Consider the following 16,054-nt stretch of genomic DNA (forward strand, 5'->3'; position numbering starts at 1 on the left):
AAAGCTTTCTATAGAGGGACAGCAAGCAGAGATCTAGAAAGCCGTGAGGAATTGATACAGATAGTATATTGGAAAATTGTATAACTTTGTATCATAAAAACAATTACATTAATTTGCTAAAATGGGAAACCCCCTTGAAGTAGCACATACATAGCAGAATACTGCAGAGCTGGTGTCTTTATTCTAGGAATCAGCTGTGTTGATGGATTTGTACTTTATTTTCCTGCATCCCCCACCTTGGGCAGCACAGGAAGAGCTTCCCAGTGACCGGGGTGTCTGGGGATTTGGATGAGGCTCTAATTGAGCCATGAGCAGATGGAGTTTACATGGAGCCCTACAGCTGGTCATATATGGAGAGGTCTAATGATGTCACATGGATGGAGGCTGAGTGTGTACCCATTGTCTAAAGTGACCTGAAAAATGACTGACCCCACTTTAGCAAAAATACATCTCCCAGCATGTCCCGGTAGGTTGGGCGCCATTGATATATGCTTGTGGAGGGGGTCAGCTTGAATCCTATCCTACAAATAGCGCCACTGCTGTCCACAGGTTGTGTGTAGTATTGCAACTCAATCAACTTCCTTGTAACTGAGGCACAACCAATGGACAGATGTCTGCAATACCAGACAATGTGGGGATGTTTTATAGGCAGAAACCTCCATTATGGATATTTCCTAATTCAATTTCGTGAAATTCCTTATGTAACCTAGACTTTATAATTGTCTATGCGTCAAATGTGAAATGTATGAGTTGTTCTTTGCTGTGCAGATGTTGTTCCCTGTTATCAGCCATGTCAGGGTACACTGAGGTAACCTATGTGACTGGGGGCAGGTGACAGCTGGGGGGCGCTCCTGTACCCCCCGCCCCCTCCCAGTGGAGGAGCCCGGGCGCCGGCTGCTGACGTCACTGCGGAGCGCCGAATGTTTACGTGGAGATGGGAGAGAGCTGCGGCCGCCGCTAACAGTGCGCATTGCTGTGTGTACAGGGGCCAGTATGGACGAGGAGGAGCAGGAGAGGAAGAGGAAGCTGGAGGCCGGCAAAGCCAAGGTACGAGCTCCGCCATCACTGCTGTCACATCATGTGTGCTGTCAGATGTCACATGTATGTAGTGATGTATGTGCTGTCACATCATGTGTGCTGTCAGATGTCACATGTATGTAGTGATGTATGTGCTGTCACATCATGTGTGCTGTCAGATATATGTCCTGTCACATGTATGTAGTGATGTATGTGCTGTCACATGATGTATGTGCTGTTCTGTCACATGTATGTAGTGATGTATGTGCTGTCCTGTCATCTGTCACATGTATGTAGTAATGTATGTGCTGTCCTGTCATCTGTCACATGTATGTAGTAATGTATGTGCTGTCCTGTCATCTGTCACATGTATGTAGTAATGTATGTGCTGTCCTGTCATCTGTCACATGTATGTAGTAATGTATGTGCTGTCCTGTCATCTGTCACATGTATGTAGTAATGTATGTGCTGTCCTGTCATCTGTCACATGTATGTAGTGATGTGTGTGCTGTCTTGTCATCTGTCACATGTATGTAGTGATGTGTGTGCTGTCCTGTCATCTGTCACATGTATGTAGTGATGTGTGTGCTGTCATCTGTCACATCATGTGTCCTGTCACTTCTTACGTGTGCTGTCACATCCCTGGTTCTGTCATGTTACATGTGTGTGCTGTTATTGTTACATCCCTGGTGCTGTCATTGTCACCTGTAACATGTGCTGATACCTTATACACTGCTGTCATATGTTACATACATGTATTGTCACCATCCATGTGCTCCTGCCCCCCTGTGTATATACCTCTGCTGTCACCTGCCCCCCACCCCGGTGTATATACCTCTGCTGTCTCCTGCCCCCCACCCCGGTGTATATACCTCTGCTGTCTCCTGCCCCCCACCCCGGTGTATATACCTCTGCTGTCTCCTGCCCCCCACCCCGGTGTATATACCTCTGCTGTCTCCTGCCCCCCACCCCGGTGTATATACCTCTGCTGTCTCCTGCCCCCCACCCCGGTGTATATACCTCTGCTGTCTCCTGCCCCCCACCCCGGTGTATATACCTCTGCTGTCTCCTGCCCCCCACCCTGGTGTATATACCTCTGCTGTCTCCTGCCCCCCACCCCGGTGTATATACCTCTGCTGTCACCTGCCCCCCACCCCGGTGTATATACCTCTGCTGTCTCCTGCCCCCCACCCCGGTGTATATACCTCTGCTGTCTCCTGCCCCCCACCCCGGTGTATATACCTCTGCTGTCTCCTGCCCCCCACCCCGGTGTATATACCTCTGCTGTCTCCTGCCCCCCTCTCCGGTGTATATACCTCTGCTGTCTCCTGCCCCCCACCCCGGTGTATATACCTCTGCTGTCTCCTGCCCCCCTCTCCGGTGTATATACATCTGCTGTCTCCTGCCCCCCACCCCGGTGTATATACTTCAAACTGCACTGTGTTATCCTATGTGTGCCATTGCCCTTCATGCTGTCAGTGTGCTTCATACCGCACTGCGTCGTTTGTGTTGTGTGTTTTGCGGTGATGTTATTTCTGTATTTGTGTTGATCCTCTATTATTCTCCCTGGCAAAATATGAATACATTAACAACTGAGTGTCACCATTGACCTCTTCTTTAGGGACTGTCCCTATACAACCTGACCCCATCAGCAGATTGGACAATATCAGACACTGTGTTGCGTAGAGAGACGACACAGAATTGTTCCTTCTCGTGTATTCTGTCTTTATTCGGGAGAAATTGTAAGGAATATACTCAGGGGTCCAGTATTTTAATGCTTCTGGGGAAAGACCTAGATAATCCTTAATCACTCTGTGCTGCTGTGGACTGTGTTCCACTTATATTTCCATCAATGAGCTGATTTCTGGGGGTAGTTGTCCATATTTCCACATTTCTCAGACATAAATGTGGAGGCCAGGCCTTATGGGACCACCAGTTCCCCTAAAACTGAGTGGGGTCCGGGAGGTACAGACTAGATGTGGGTTATACGTTGCATCCCCTGTTGCTTGTTCTGTGCGTTGCGGCTGTCGCTGATGTCACAGTTGCCTTGTTACTGTCTCTTGTGTCTTGTATCCTCGGCTTCTCCCACAGAGACAACTGTCCCCGCGTGTGGGATATCCGCACCTGTTCACAGCTGGTCTTCCGTACATTTGTGTTAGTGCAGTTGTCGGAGCACAGGTGCACGCTGCGAGTCTTCTATACAAGGCGCCATTTACTGCTTCTTTTCATAGAGACGTACATAGGGTTATCCAGGGAGAATCCTTAAAAGAACCCCATGTAAACAATCCCCTAGTTTTTGGAACTCTGCACAGAAGATCACAACACGTACGACTAGATCATGTGAATTTAGCAGATCTGATTTGCTCCAGAAAAATTAGCAGATTGTCATTTTTTACTTTTTAACTTTGCAAAGCAAAAGGTGTCGACCACAACAAATCCTCAACTAAGATATGAAAGTTCTGCAGCAAAGTGTACTGAAATTTGTAGCTGATATTTATCCGCTGTAGTTTTTAGGCCAGTTTCTGTGTTTGTTCTGTGAAATACAGTGACAATAGTTGTGAATAAAGCATTTGGATTCAGATGAAAACTTACTATTATCTCCAGCACAGACGTGTTATAGAGAAGCTCTGACTTGTACTGATGTGAATAAAGCACCTGAGGTGAGATAGAAATATACCACTATCTGCAGCAGCCGCTTTCTGTGCATGTGTTTCTCCTCTATCACTCAACATCAGCAACATAATATAAGAAATTATAGAGAAGTTCTGACTTGTACTGATGTGAATAAAGCACCTGAGGTGGGATAGTAACTTACTATTCGCTCCAGCAGCCGCTGTCTGTGCCTCTTTGGCTGGGCGAAGCATCAGCAATATAATATAGGGCATTATAAAGTAGCGCTGACCTGTACTGTTGTGAATAAAGCATTTGGATTCAGATGAAAACTTACTATTATCTCCAGCAAAGACGTGTTATAGAGAAGCTCTGACTTGTACTGATGTAAATAAAGCACCTGAGGTGAGATAGAAACATACCATTATCTGCAGCAGCCGCTCTCTGTGCATGTGTTTCTCCTCTATCACTCAACATCAGCAACATAATATAAGAAATTATAGAGAAGTTCTGACTTGTACTGATGTGAATAAAGCACCTGAGGTGGGATAGTAACTTACTATTCGCTCCAGCAGCCATTGTCTGTGCCTCTTTTTCTCCACTATCAATTAGAAGCATCAGCTTATAGGACATATGTGATATAGGACATTATAAAGTATCGCTGACATGTACTATTGTGAATAAAGCATTTGGATTGAGATGGATACTTACTATTATCTCCAGCAGAGACGTGTTATAGAGAAGCTCTGACTTGTACTGATGTGAATAAAGCACCTGAGGTGAGATGGGAACGTACCAATATATCCTGCAGCCACTGTCTGTGCCTGACACCGGATGCTGGTTACTGATCGCATGTGTTTCAATGGAAACTCGTATGTGAATGGGCTGAGTCCTGGACTTTTTCCATTTCTTGCATTGCACAATACAAACTCCACGTGTGGTCGGCTCCCTCACTCCGCACCAGTAGCATCATATTGGACAATATAAAGAAGTTCTAACCTTTTACTGTTGTGAATAAAGCACTTGGGGTGAGATAGAAACTTACTATTATCTCCAGCAGCCTTTGCCTGTTCATGTGTCTTCCTTCTATCACTCAAAAGCATCAGCAGCATCATATATGACATTATAGAGAAGTACTGACCTTTACTGATATATATAAAGCACTTGGGGTGAGATAGAAACTTACTATTATCTCCAGCAGCCTCTGCCTGTTCACGTGTCTTCCTTCTATCACTCAAAAGCATCACCAGCATCATATAAGACATTATAGAGAAGTACTGACCTTTACTGATTTAAATAAAGCACTTGGGGTGAGATAGAAACTTACTATTAGCTCCAGCAGCCCTGGACTTTCATCTCTCATCCTCCCCCTCCCCTCCCCTCTCCATAGACTTCCATATTACCTGATACTGAGTCAGGTCAGTCTTACTGTAACAAGATGGAATCAGCAGACATGGAAAGGTGACGGATTAGTGGATTATTCCTCCGATAAGATAAAGTCCAAAAATTCTTAAATCGCCTTTTATTATTGATTTATGCAAACGTAGCTGAAAAGTTAACGACCATTTAATATGGAAGTGACATCGTTAAAATTCCTGACACTGTAGCAGACCCTCCCCTGTGACATGTTACATTGTCCATGTATTGTGTGACAGCTTGGTTTATAACACATTGGAGTTAGTACGAGCTCTGGCAATGTCTGTGCTGGGGTCTCGCGGCCCCTTGGTGCTGGGGTGTCAGGGTGCACAGTTGTCGGCGAGCGCCTGGTGTAGGGATTTGGCTCCTGTGTGTGACAGCTGCAGGTGCTGGGTGAGGTTGAGTGTTGGCTCCGGGTGCAGAGCTCGGAGCTCCCTGTGTGTCAGACATGGATTCAGATTTGTTATTGGTTTTGTGTATTAATCTTCATCTTTTTTAGGAAGTTTTGATTAATAGAGTAGGATCTTATAGGGGAGAAGTTGTCCTGACCTGCTCTTGTTACCCACCTCACCTAGAACATGGAAGCTGCAGGTGGCCCTCGTGGTGGCCCCCGGGGTGGCCGGGCCGGGGTTTACCAGCCTCTCTACCTGTCGTCTCCTGGAAAACTTTGCCTCTTCCAGAAAATTTGGGGTTGGGTTCTCCCGTTCGGTCTCCAATGTAATGTAATGTAATGTATGTAAAAACACATAAAAAGTTGCACATATTCGGCAGTTTTCGGGATCCCCCTCTCCTGTAATCTTCCAGGATGTCGGCTCGTGCACAGTAGAAGTTGGCAGCTCTCAGAGGTTCTTGGCCGCTCTCCGCTCTATTAGAGTTTTGCTATTTTGGGCGATGCAGGATAATAAAGCCGGCGCTGTGTTAGCGGAGGAGCGGCGCCGGCTTAGTCACAGAGTCCACATTACACGTCTTACGTTTTGGGTCACAGTTGCCTAAAGTTCTATAATATTCCATTATACGTTTCTGAAGGTGACTAAAAGTAAACCACCACATTTTGAGATGATCAGCCAGGAAATCCCTCATGGGGGCCACCATCCGCAGTGTAACTACCCAGTTCTGGGTCCTGGTTCCCAGTGGGTCGCGTTCTTCTTTCGTTCTTTGACACTGATGGATCGGCTACAATAACTGGTATACAGGACCTTTTTTGGCCAATAAGTGGCCTCCTAATAGGGACATCACTTGCTGTTTTCGTGGCCTTCTTTGACGTTCCTTGTTTTAGGAGACGTCATGGGGCAGTGCGTCACATTGGGAGAGTGTGGGGGAACCATTAAAATGGGAGGAGCCAAAAGCACAGGGGTAGAATGGGAGGAGATGATGGCACGGTGGCGGAGCTGGGAGAGGCACGTGCGTGGTGGCGGAGCAGGGGGAGCCGTTGGCCCTGTGGCGGAACGGGAGAGCCGCAGGTGTTGTGTAGGAGCGGGGGGAGCCGCAGGTGCTGTGGCGGAGCAGGGGGGAGCCGCAGGTGCTGTGGCGGAGCAGGGGGGAGCCGCAGGTGCTGTGGCGGAGCAGGGGGGAGCCGCAGGTGCTGTGGCGGAGCAGGGGGGAGCCGCAGGTGCTGTGGCGGAGCAGGAGGGAGCCGCAGGTGCTGTGGCGGAGCAGGGGGGAGCCGCAGGTGCTGTGGCGGAGCAGGGGGGAGCCGCAGGTGCTGTGGCGGAGCAGGGGGGAGCCGCAGGTGCTGTGGCGGAGCAGGGGGGAGCCGCAGGTGCTGTGGCGGAGCAGGGGGGAGCCGCAGGTGCTGTGGCGGAGCAGGGGGGAGCCGCAGGTGCTGTGGCGGAGCAGGGGGGAGCCGCAGGTGCTGTGGCGGAGCAGGAGGGAGCCGCAGGTGCTGTGGCGGAGCAGGGGGGAGCCGCAGGTGCTGTGGCGGAGCAGGAGGGAGCCGCAGGTGCTGTGGCGGAGCAGGGGGGAGCCGCAGGTGCTGTGGCGGAGCAGGGGGGAGCCGCAGGTGCTGTGGCGGAGCAGGGGGGAGCCGCAGGTGCTGTGGCGGGGCAGGGGGGAGCCGCAGGTGCTGTGGCGGGGCAGGGGGGAGCCGCGGGTGCTGTGGCGGGGCAGGGGGGAGCCGCGGGTGCTGTGGCGGAGCAAGGGGGAGCCGCAGGTGCTGTGGCGGAGCAGGGGGGAGCCGGTGGCGCTGTGGCGGAGCGAGGGGAGCCGGTGGCGCTGTGGCGGAGGGGGGGGAGCCGCAGGCACATTGGAAGAGCTGGCAACTTCCTTCACCGTTGCTGTCAACTCCATCTGCATCCAAAGGACATTCCACCCACATTGCAGAACAGAAACTGTCCTACTGAATGTGGAATAGTAAGAATGTATTTATATGGTGATACATAAGTGCAGTGGCCGGCGGGGGATCTCCTCGGACCCTCTATCTATCAGTCAAGGTCGTAGAGGTGAGACCCCAGTAGTCATAACCGCTGATGCCCAAAGCAGAATTCACTGTTCAATAGAAGAAAAAACAGAATTAAATAAAATCCAGATTTTATTTTTGTTCTGAATCCATTTGTTTGGGCGGCGATGTAGATGTAGGACAATGGGGCGCGTCTGATTACGCTCCATGTCTGCAATTTCTCAAGGACTTGTCTGGTCTGTAAATTTCATTTAGACGGCTCAGTGTGTTCAGGTTCTCCGGCTGTACAGTCATTCAGCGCTCTCCAACCCAGACTGCATTGTGCCAGAACAGAGGTGCACGGATTTAACCCCAAATGTGGAAGAATAGTTACTTTTACCATTAAACTACTTAAAAAGTAAGGGTGATATTGCAAACCTGCAAACTCGTGGGTTGTCACCTCAATTCTTCTACCCCCCTTTGTAAGCTCTAAGAATCATTCTTCTCTTACCCATGAAAGCGCAAATGGGGTCACCAGCCGGGTCCCATACGTGGTGACCCCTGCAGCACATAAGGTACATATGGTGATGTTCTGCTGCAACTGATGTGTGTAGTACGACGTTCTGCTGCAGCTAAGGCTTGTAGTATGAGGCTCTGCAGCAACTGAGGTGTGTAGTATGAGGTTCTGCAGCAGCTGAGGTGTGTAGTATGATACTAAGGTGTGTATTGTGATGATCTGAGCAGGTGAGGTGTGTGTATAATGATCTTCTGCAGCAGCTGAGGTGTTTGTTATGATTCTGAGGTGTTTATAGTGATGTTCTGCAGCAGCATAGGTGTGTAGTATGAGCTTCTGCAGCAGCATAGGTGTGTAGTATGAGCTTCTGCGGCGGCATAGGTGTGTAGTAAGAGGTTCTGCGGCGGCATAGGTGTGTAGTAAGAGGTTCTGCGGCGGCATAGGTGTGTAGTAAGAGGTTCTGCGGCGGCATAGGTGTGTAGTAAGAGGTTCTGCGGCGGCATAGGTGTGTAGCACGGGGTGCTGCGGCGGCATAGGTGTGTAGTAAGAGTTTCTGCGGCGGCATAGGTGTGTAGCACGAGGTGCTGCGGCGACATAGGTGTGTAGCACGAGGTGCTGCGGCGGCATAGGTGTCTAGCACGAGGTGCTGCGGCGGCATAGGTGTCTAGCACGAGGTGCTGCGGCGGCATAGGTGTGTAGCACGAGGTGCTGCGGCGGCATAGGTGTGTAGCACGAGGTGCTGCGGCGGCATAGGTGTGTAGCACGAGGTGCTGCAGGTGAGGCTCTGCAGCAGCTGAGGTGTGTATTATAATCTTCAGCAGCTGAGGTGTGTATTATAATCTTCAGCAGCTGAGGTGTGTATTATAATCTTCAGCAGCTGAGGTGTGTATTATAATCTTCAGCAGCTGAGGTGTGTATTATAATCTTCAGCAGCTGAGGTGTGTATTATAATCTTCAGCAGCTGAGGTGTGTATTATAATCTTCAGCAGCTGAGGTGTGTATTGTGTTTGTCTGATCAGTTGAGGTGTATTACAAAGTTCTGCAGCAGCTGAGGCATGTATTATGATGCTTTGCAGCATGTGAGGTTCTGCAGCAGCTGAGGCATGTATTTTGATGTTCTGTAGCAGGTGAGGTTCTGCAGCAGCTGAGGCATGTATTGTAATATTCTGCAGCAGCTGAGGTGTGTATAGTGATGTTCTGCAGCAGCTGAGGCATGTATTATGATGCTTTGCAGCAGGTGAGGTTCTGCAGCAGCTGAGGCATGTGCAACATCCCCCACCGGGGCCTAGCCTTTTCTCGGGGCCTGGAGTCAGCCGGGGCCCGCAGTACCTGAGTGGCTGGCGGTTGCGGCCTAGGCACGCTAGTGTCACGGTGCTTGGTATGGGGGGACCGGAGGGCTGTCCTACAGCCTGGCAGGTCTCCAGCAGGGTGGTGTTGGCAAGAAATGATGAGGGAGAGGCTGCTATAGCGGATCTCCCTGGGGCAACCCTTTGGTGTCCAGAGTATGAGTCTCTGTGTGGTGGACAGGGTGCCCGTGATGGTGACAGCCGTAGTAGCAGGGACCAGACGGAGGCAGAGGTTGAACAAAAACAACTTACAGTTCTTTATTGGAACCGACAGGAACATCAGCAACGTGCCTTTAACAAGATGGTGGAGTACTGGAGAGGTATTTGGAGGGAGCCACAGGAGGTAGATCACCAGCCTGGATGCAGAGGGCAGGCTGGGAGGCAGCTGTGTCCTGATAGGATGCTTCAGCTTGATCCTGGATTGTTCAGGTATCACCCTTGAAGGTAGGATGATACCCCTTTCCTCTCTCTCTCTGTCTAACTTGTCCAGACTCCCTGGTCTGACTGACTACTACTCAGAGTGTTCTCTAGAACATTCCTGGCCAGGGGTTTTGTTACTCCCACTGGTCAGGTGGTGGCTGCTCCTCCAATTACCTCTCAGCTCACAGAGACCGAGTGTAATACATGTGATTGGCTAACACATATGACATCACATAACACACTTAACTCCTGCCTTACCAGGCAGGATCTACCACTGCAATGTTCCCCTGTGTCCTATACGGACTATGTGGTGTAATGTAGTGCTGTGGGACGTATTCGCAAACACTCCTTCGCCATGGCATCGGCGAGGGTGTTGCACATGTATTATGATGTTCCGCAGCAGCTGAGGCATGTATTATGATGTTCCGAAGCAGCTGAGGCATGTATTATGATGTTCTGCAGCAGCTGAGGCATGTATTATGATGCTTTGCAGCAGGTGAGGTTCTGCAGCAGCTGATGAATGTACTATGATGTTTTGCAGCAGCTGAGGTGTGTATAGTGATGTTCTGCAGCAGCTGAGGAATGTATTCTAATATTCTGCAGAAGCTGAGGTGTGTTATAGTGATGTTCTGCAGCAGCTGAGGCATGTATTATGATGCTCTGCAGCAGCTAAGGCATGTATTATGATGCTCTGCAGCAGCTGAGTCATGTATTATGATGTTTTGCAGCAGCTGAGTCATGTATTATGATGTTTTGCAGCAGCTGAGTCATGTATTATGATGTTTTGCAGCAGCTGAGGTGTGTATAGTGAGGTTCTGCAGCAGCTGAGGCGTGCATCTAAATCCCCAGTGATGTGCATGACATTGGAGCCCCCCCTGCTGCGGTGGTGCCCGGGTCAGATGGAGGTTCGTGTTATTCTCTTCTATGATCTCTTTCGTGTTCTCGCTCTTCGTGCCGCACCTCTCGGCTCTCATTATCGGCGCAGTGGGACCGGCTTACTGCCGCTTTAAGGTTATCATATTGTAACAGGATTTGTGTGCACGTACATCTTAAACCTGTTGTAAATCGCATAAGCTCAGACATCACAAGTCACCGGCGCTGGCATATAACCTGCTCACTGTGGGTTTGGGGTCTGCAGACACGGTCCGTACCCCCCGACTGACATGTTCTGCTACAAGGTACAGTATGTCCATTCATTTACTATATGTCTTCCTGAATCCCGCCAGGGCAAGAGAGGGGGCGCCACTTCTGAATCCTTAAGACTTCAAATTCTAAATTAGTGGAGAATTAATGTTTTCTAGAAGGAAAATTCGGATATTCCCCCTCCCCCCCCCCCACTTGGACCCAGAGGGGGCTCTCCATTTCCTCCCCTCTGGTCCCACTTGAACATCATTCATGTGATTGATGAGCCAATGGATTTGTTTTTACACAAAAGTTACCCCCTGCCAGTTTTCTGAATTGTGAAAGCTCCTTTTAAAGGGCAAGTCCAGATATAAATCGGTGATCAATCACTGATTGGTTGGGACTGGCCAATGGGGTGGAAATGGTGGTCCTATATTTCTAGGTATGGGACTGTTAAAGATGGTGATTGGCTGTTTCTATAGGTCCCATAGAGGTGGAATGGAGGGACAGTACAAACACTCAACCACTTCCTCACGTGTTTTTAGACCCAGGACCCCGTGATTCCTCATTCCCCCAAGTGGAGTATGGCGCGGCACTGTCCTGGGGGAGCAGCGGCGCGGCACTGTCCTGGGGGAGCAGCGGCGCGGCACTGTCCTGGGGGAGCAGCGGCGCGGCACTGTCCTGGGGGAGCAGCGGCGCGGCACTGTCCTGGGGGAGCAGCGGCGCGGCACTGTCCTGGGGGAGCAGCGGCGCGGCACTGTCCTGGGGGAGCAGCGGCGCGGCACTGTCCTGGGGGAGCAGCGGCGCGGCACTGTCCTGGGGGAGCAGCGGCGCGGCACTGTCCTGGGGGAGCAGCGGCGCGGCACTGTCCTGGGGGAGCAGCGGCGCGGCACTGTCCTGGGGGAGCAGCGGCGCGGCACTGTCCTGGGGGAGCAGCGGCGCGGCACTGTCCTGGGGGAGCAGCGGCGCGGCACTGTCCTGGGGGAGCAGCGGCGCGGCACTGTCCTGGGGGAGCAGCGGCGCGGCACTGTCCTGGGGGAGCAGCGGCGCGGCACTGTCCTGGGGGAGCAGCGGCGCGGCACTGTCCTGGGGGAGCAGCGGCGCGGCACTGTCCTGGGGGAGCAGCGGCGCGGCACTGTCCTGGGGGAGCAGCGGCGCGGCACTGTCCTGGGGGAGCAGCGGCGCGGCACTGTCCTGGGGGAGCAGCGGCGCGGCACTGTCCTGGGGGAGCAGCGGCGCGGCACTGTCCTGGGGGAGCAGCGGCGCGGCACTGTCCTGGGGGAGCAGCGGCGCGGCACTGTCCTGGGGGAGCAGCGGCGCGGCACTGTCCTGGGGGAGCAGCGGCGCGGCACTGTCCTGGGGGAGCAGCGGCGCGGCACTGTCCTGGGGGAGCAGCGGCAGTTCCTTTGGTAGTTGCGTTGCGTTACTCCTGTCCTGTTCTCTTTCGTGCATGAAGGTGCGATATCCGTGGGCAGGGGGGAAGCTGCGGAGACGCCTTTATTCTATGGATCGGTGGATTTCCGACTGCTGTGTGCCGACGTCAGATTTTTGTTGGTCCAAGAAGTCTTGCAGCTTTGTGCACATTGTATTGTGCTTCGGTTCCTCACTATTCTTAGGATCTCTACTTGCTCTACCCTTCTTTTTTACAGGATTTCTTACAGATGAGGCTTTGGGGAGATCAAGCCATAGACACTTAAAGGGGGAGTCCAGCCATGGTGCTTGTAGATACCGGGGAGGACAGTGGGCAGAAGTATTCATGGTCAAGATTTCCTGCGGATGGATGGTTGGCTTGTTAGCTGTGCCGGCTGCTATGCTGGTATGGTACCCCATGCCCAGTGCTAGATCAGGCATGATAGGACTGAATGACCCTTCTAAAGGGGTTGTTGATCAGGATAACACCCTAAAGACCCACTTATATTTACTAGCTAATGTCCCCTGACTCCTGTCTTTGATATTGGGGGAGATCAGGATTAGTCAGGTTGGGAGTCTAGCAGCGATACTTTCCATTCATTACACATGTACTTGTGTATGACAAGATTAGAAGAGATATCCGTCGGAAGAAAGCCATCTAAAGTGTAAGGAAGCCTTAAAGGGGTTGTCATTGAAGGTGTTCATGACAATGGCCATCAACTAAGTAACAAAGTCGATGGCCTAGTTTCTCTAGTTATGGGTTATCCAGTGTTTATTGGAGGTTTAGGAGCGCGGTGTGGGGTAAGCGATGCAGTGTGGAGTGGCAGGGAAGAAGAATTGAGCTGTGCGTGGCCATTTGGTGTTAATAAAGAGCAATTTAGCGTTTAGATTGATAATTTTTGAGGAGGTTTTCTTCTGGTGGAAAAGTGGACATTGTATTGGGGTGAGATTTTCTCAAATTTAAGAGTTTTCCAAGTCAAGAACATTCACTTTTCATTGATTGTATAAGGAGTAGGATGTTCCCAACCATGGGCAATGATACAATTATTTCTTGATCTGGGAATCTCCTACTTTCTGCCACCCAAGGTCACAGTCTTAGTTAGGGGTAGGGTTGGATCCTAAGTTGGCGCACGGTGTGGGTCGCCACCTTTATCAGGGCGTCCCCGAAGACCTGGCAGACAACTAAGGACCACAAGGGCCAAGCACATAATTACTTCCAAGCTATTTTTTTTTTAGTAAGGATTTGTTTGGACCTCCCAGTTTTTACCCCACGGTTGGGTGTCAGACCTGTGTAAACTTTTGTACACAATGTGCCGTCACTTTTAAGCGTGTGTGTAACAAATGAGATCCCAGCACGAGCCGCGTAACGTCCTCTGACAATCTCTAAATTTGATTTTCGGGATTAGCGCGGGGGCTTTGCAGGAAAGCCCGTCTTCTGGGTGTTTGGATAAATTGATTGTGTCGTTAACGTCTTAGGTCGCTGTAATCTGAAAAAAAGAGCTGAGCATCCAACAGGGGGCGCTATCACTGGCTGATATACAGCTCACAGCCTAATCCCTGAATGTAGCTAATGTATGTTCATTCCAAGCCGGGATAGTCATCACCTAAGATGATGTTATCAGCACCCCTACATAGCTGCGTGATCGGGTTAATATTAGTCCTGGTGGTCTGGGGCAGAGAGGTTGTAGTCTTGGCCGCAGTATTTGCTGGTGTAGGAAAGATTAGGGGGTTAATGTCCTGTTACCCTGGTGGCAAAGAGCAGAGAAAGTGTTCATATTTCTATTGTTTTAGTTATAGTGCTCAGCGTGTAGTTACTACCCGCAGCCTAGGAGAGTGAAGAGGTTAATGTTAGCATCCCTAGTAGTTTAGGATACTTAAGGGGTTTATTTCAGTATCCCTGGTGGTCCACGGCAGTGCTGGGGTGAATTCCAATATCCATAGTAGTTCTAGGACAGTGATGGGTAATGTCAGTATCCCTGGTGGTCCACAACAATGAAGGGGTTAATGTCAGTATCCCTGGTGGTCCACAACAATGAAGGGGTTAATGTCAGTATCCCTGGTGGTCCACATCAATGAAGGGGTTAATGTCAGTATCCCTGGTGGTCCACAGCAGTGAAGGGGTTAATGTCGGTATGCTTGGTGGTCCACAACAGTGAAGGGGTTAATGTCGGTATCCCTGGTGGTCCACAGCAGTGAAGGGGTTAATGTTGGTATGCTTGGTGGTCCACAGCAGTGAAGGGGTTAATGCCAGGAACCTTGGTGGTCTAGGACAGTGAAGGGGTCTATGATGGCACCTTTACCCCTCGGGGCCTTCCCAAAGCCGTGCGGGCACCCTGACCACTGGGGCGGGGAGGGGGGGGGGCTTCTTATGACTGCCCTCTGACCCCTGAGGATGGTGTCTGTATCACGCAGTGACATGCAGCGCTTCCCCCCTTCCATCGGGCAGGGGGTCTGCCCTCACTAATGTTATTCTCTGCCCCCTCCCAGCTCGCCCAGTTCAGACAACGCAAGGGGCAGCAGAGCGACGGCCAAAACGTCACCAAGAAGAGCAAGAAGAAGAAGACGTCCCCCAGCACCAAGCAGCGCGACAACCCCGAGTCCATATCAGAAGCCGGACCACCCCAGAGCAATGCCGCCCTCTCCCAGACCGGCCCCAGCGGAGCCGCAACCACTGCCGAATTCACCATCATGAGAACCCTGCCCCAGGGCGAGGTCATTCAGCACGACAAGACCTACACCATAGAGGTAAGTAGCCTCAGGTAACACACTGTAACGGATCAGGTGCTGTGTTAGGCAGTCACCACTTTGTGAAAGCACATTGTCACCCAATGAGGCAACATGTACATTGTAGAGCAACCACAGACAGGAAGTGTTATCATGGGGACACAGGATTGAAGATATTGAAAGTACTTTATTAGCGTCTGTAAGTTGGATTTTACGTGATGGTAACGCACAGTTATTCCGGGCGAGAGAGAAGTAGCCGCCATGATTCCAGGATCCCTGTCCACACATACAATGTTGTCAGCGGGTGCGACCATACAGACTGCAGCCAGTGTAAAGAAATTTGCTGTTAGTAGCAGCAGGATTGTGATATACGGTTTAATATTCAACGATTACACGTCAGGTTTACCCTCACACTGCTGTGCTCTTGTGCTCTCTGCGGGCATTGTTAGGTATTTTCCCTGGATAGATGAGTAATCAAACTTTCTGTAAGTTGTTAGTAGCAGCGGGACTGTGGAATATGTCTTAATATTTCAAGAGTGATTTGGTTGCTTACCCTCACACTGCTGTTCTTTCTGATTTCTGCATCCAGTGTTAGGTATTGTCCCTGGCAAGATGTGTAACCAGACCTGTATGTTTGTCGTTAGTAGCAGCAGGGCTGTGAAATATGGTTTAATATTCAAGGATTTAACTGAGGGCTTACCCTCACACAGCAGTGCTCTTACCCTACACTGGCTGCAGAGACCTATTGTCCATGGATAGATGTGTGAATCATTTGTACGTTGTTGGTAGCAGCAGGGCTGTGAAATATGGATTTGTATTTCAGGATTGTAACTTCTTCAAGTGCAATGGGGGTGTGTCCTCACACTGCTGTGTAGTGCTAAGAGCACAGCAGGGTCAGCACACACTCCCAATACACCTGGAACGGCTAAAATCCTTAAACTTAAATATACATACACAAAGGTATGATAACACAGCTCAGAGCACAGCAGTGTGAGGACACACCCCCAGTGCACTTGGAACAGTTAAAATGCTGGAATATAAATCCATATTTAACAGGTCTGCTGCTATTAAAACAACATATGATTACACATATCTCCAAGG

General features: G+C 50.6%; 1 protein-coding gene across 7 annotated transcripts in view; it reads left to right on the forward strand.

Moving 5' to 3' along the window:
- The first annotated feature begins 887 nt into the window (after positions 1-887).
- AKAP9 (A-kinase anchoring protein 9) overlaps positions 888-16,054 on the forward strand; it is a 142,350-nt gene continuing 127,183 nt past the window's right edge. For all 7 annotated transcript variants that reach the window (XM_072154293.1, XM_072154295.1, XM_072154294.1 and 4 more), the window contains exons 1-2: positions 888-1,047; positions 14,717-14,974. In XM_072154293.1, coding sequence (XP_072010394.1) covers positions 994-1,047; positions 14,717-14,974 — 312 coding nt within the window. In that variant the 5' untranslated portion in view covers positions 888-993. The remainder of the gene's footprint in view (positions 1,048-14,716; positions 14,975-16,054) is intronic.

This window comes from Engystomops pustulosus, chromosome 5 (assembly GCF_040894005.1).
Source record: "Engystomops pustulosus chromosome 5, aEngPut4.maternal, whole genome shotgun sequence".
NCBI classification, from domain to species: Eukaryota; Metazoa; Chordata; class Amphibia; order Anura; family Leptodactylidae; genus Engystomops; species Engystomops pustulosus.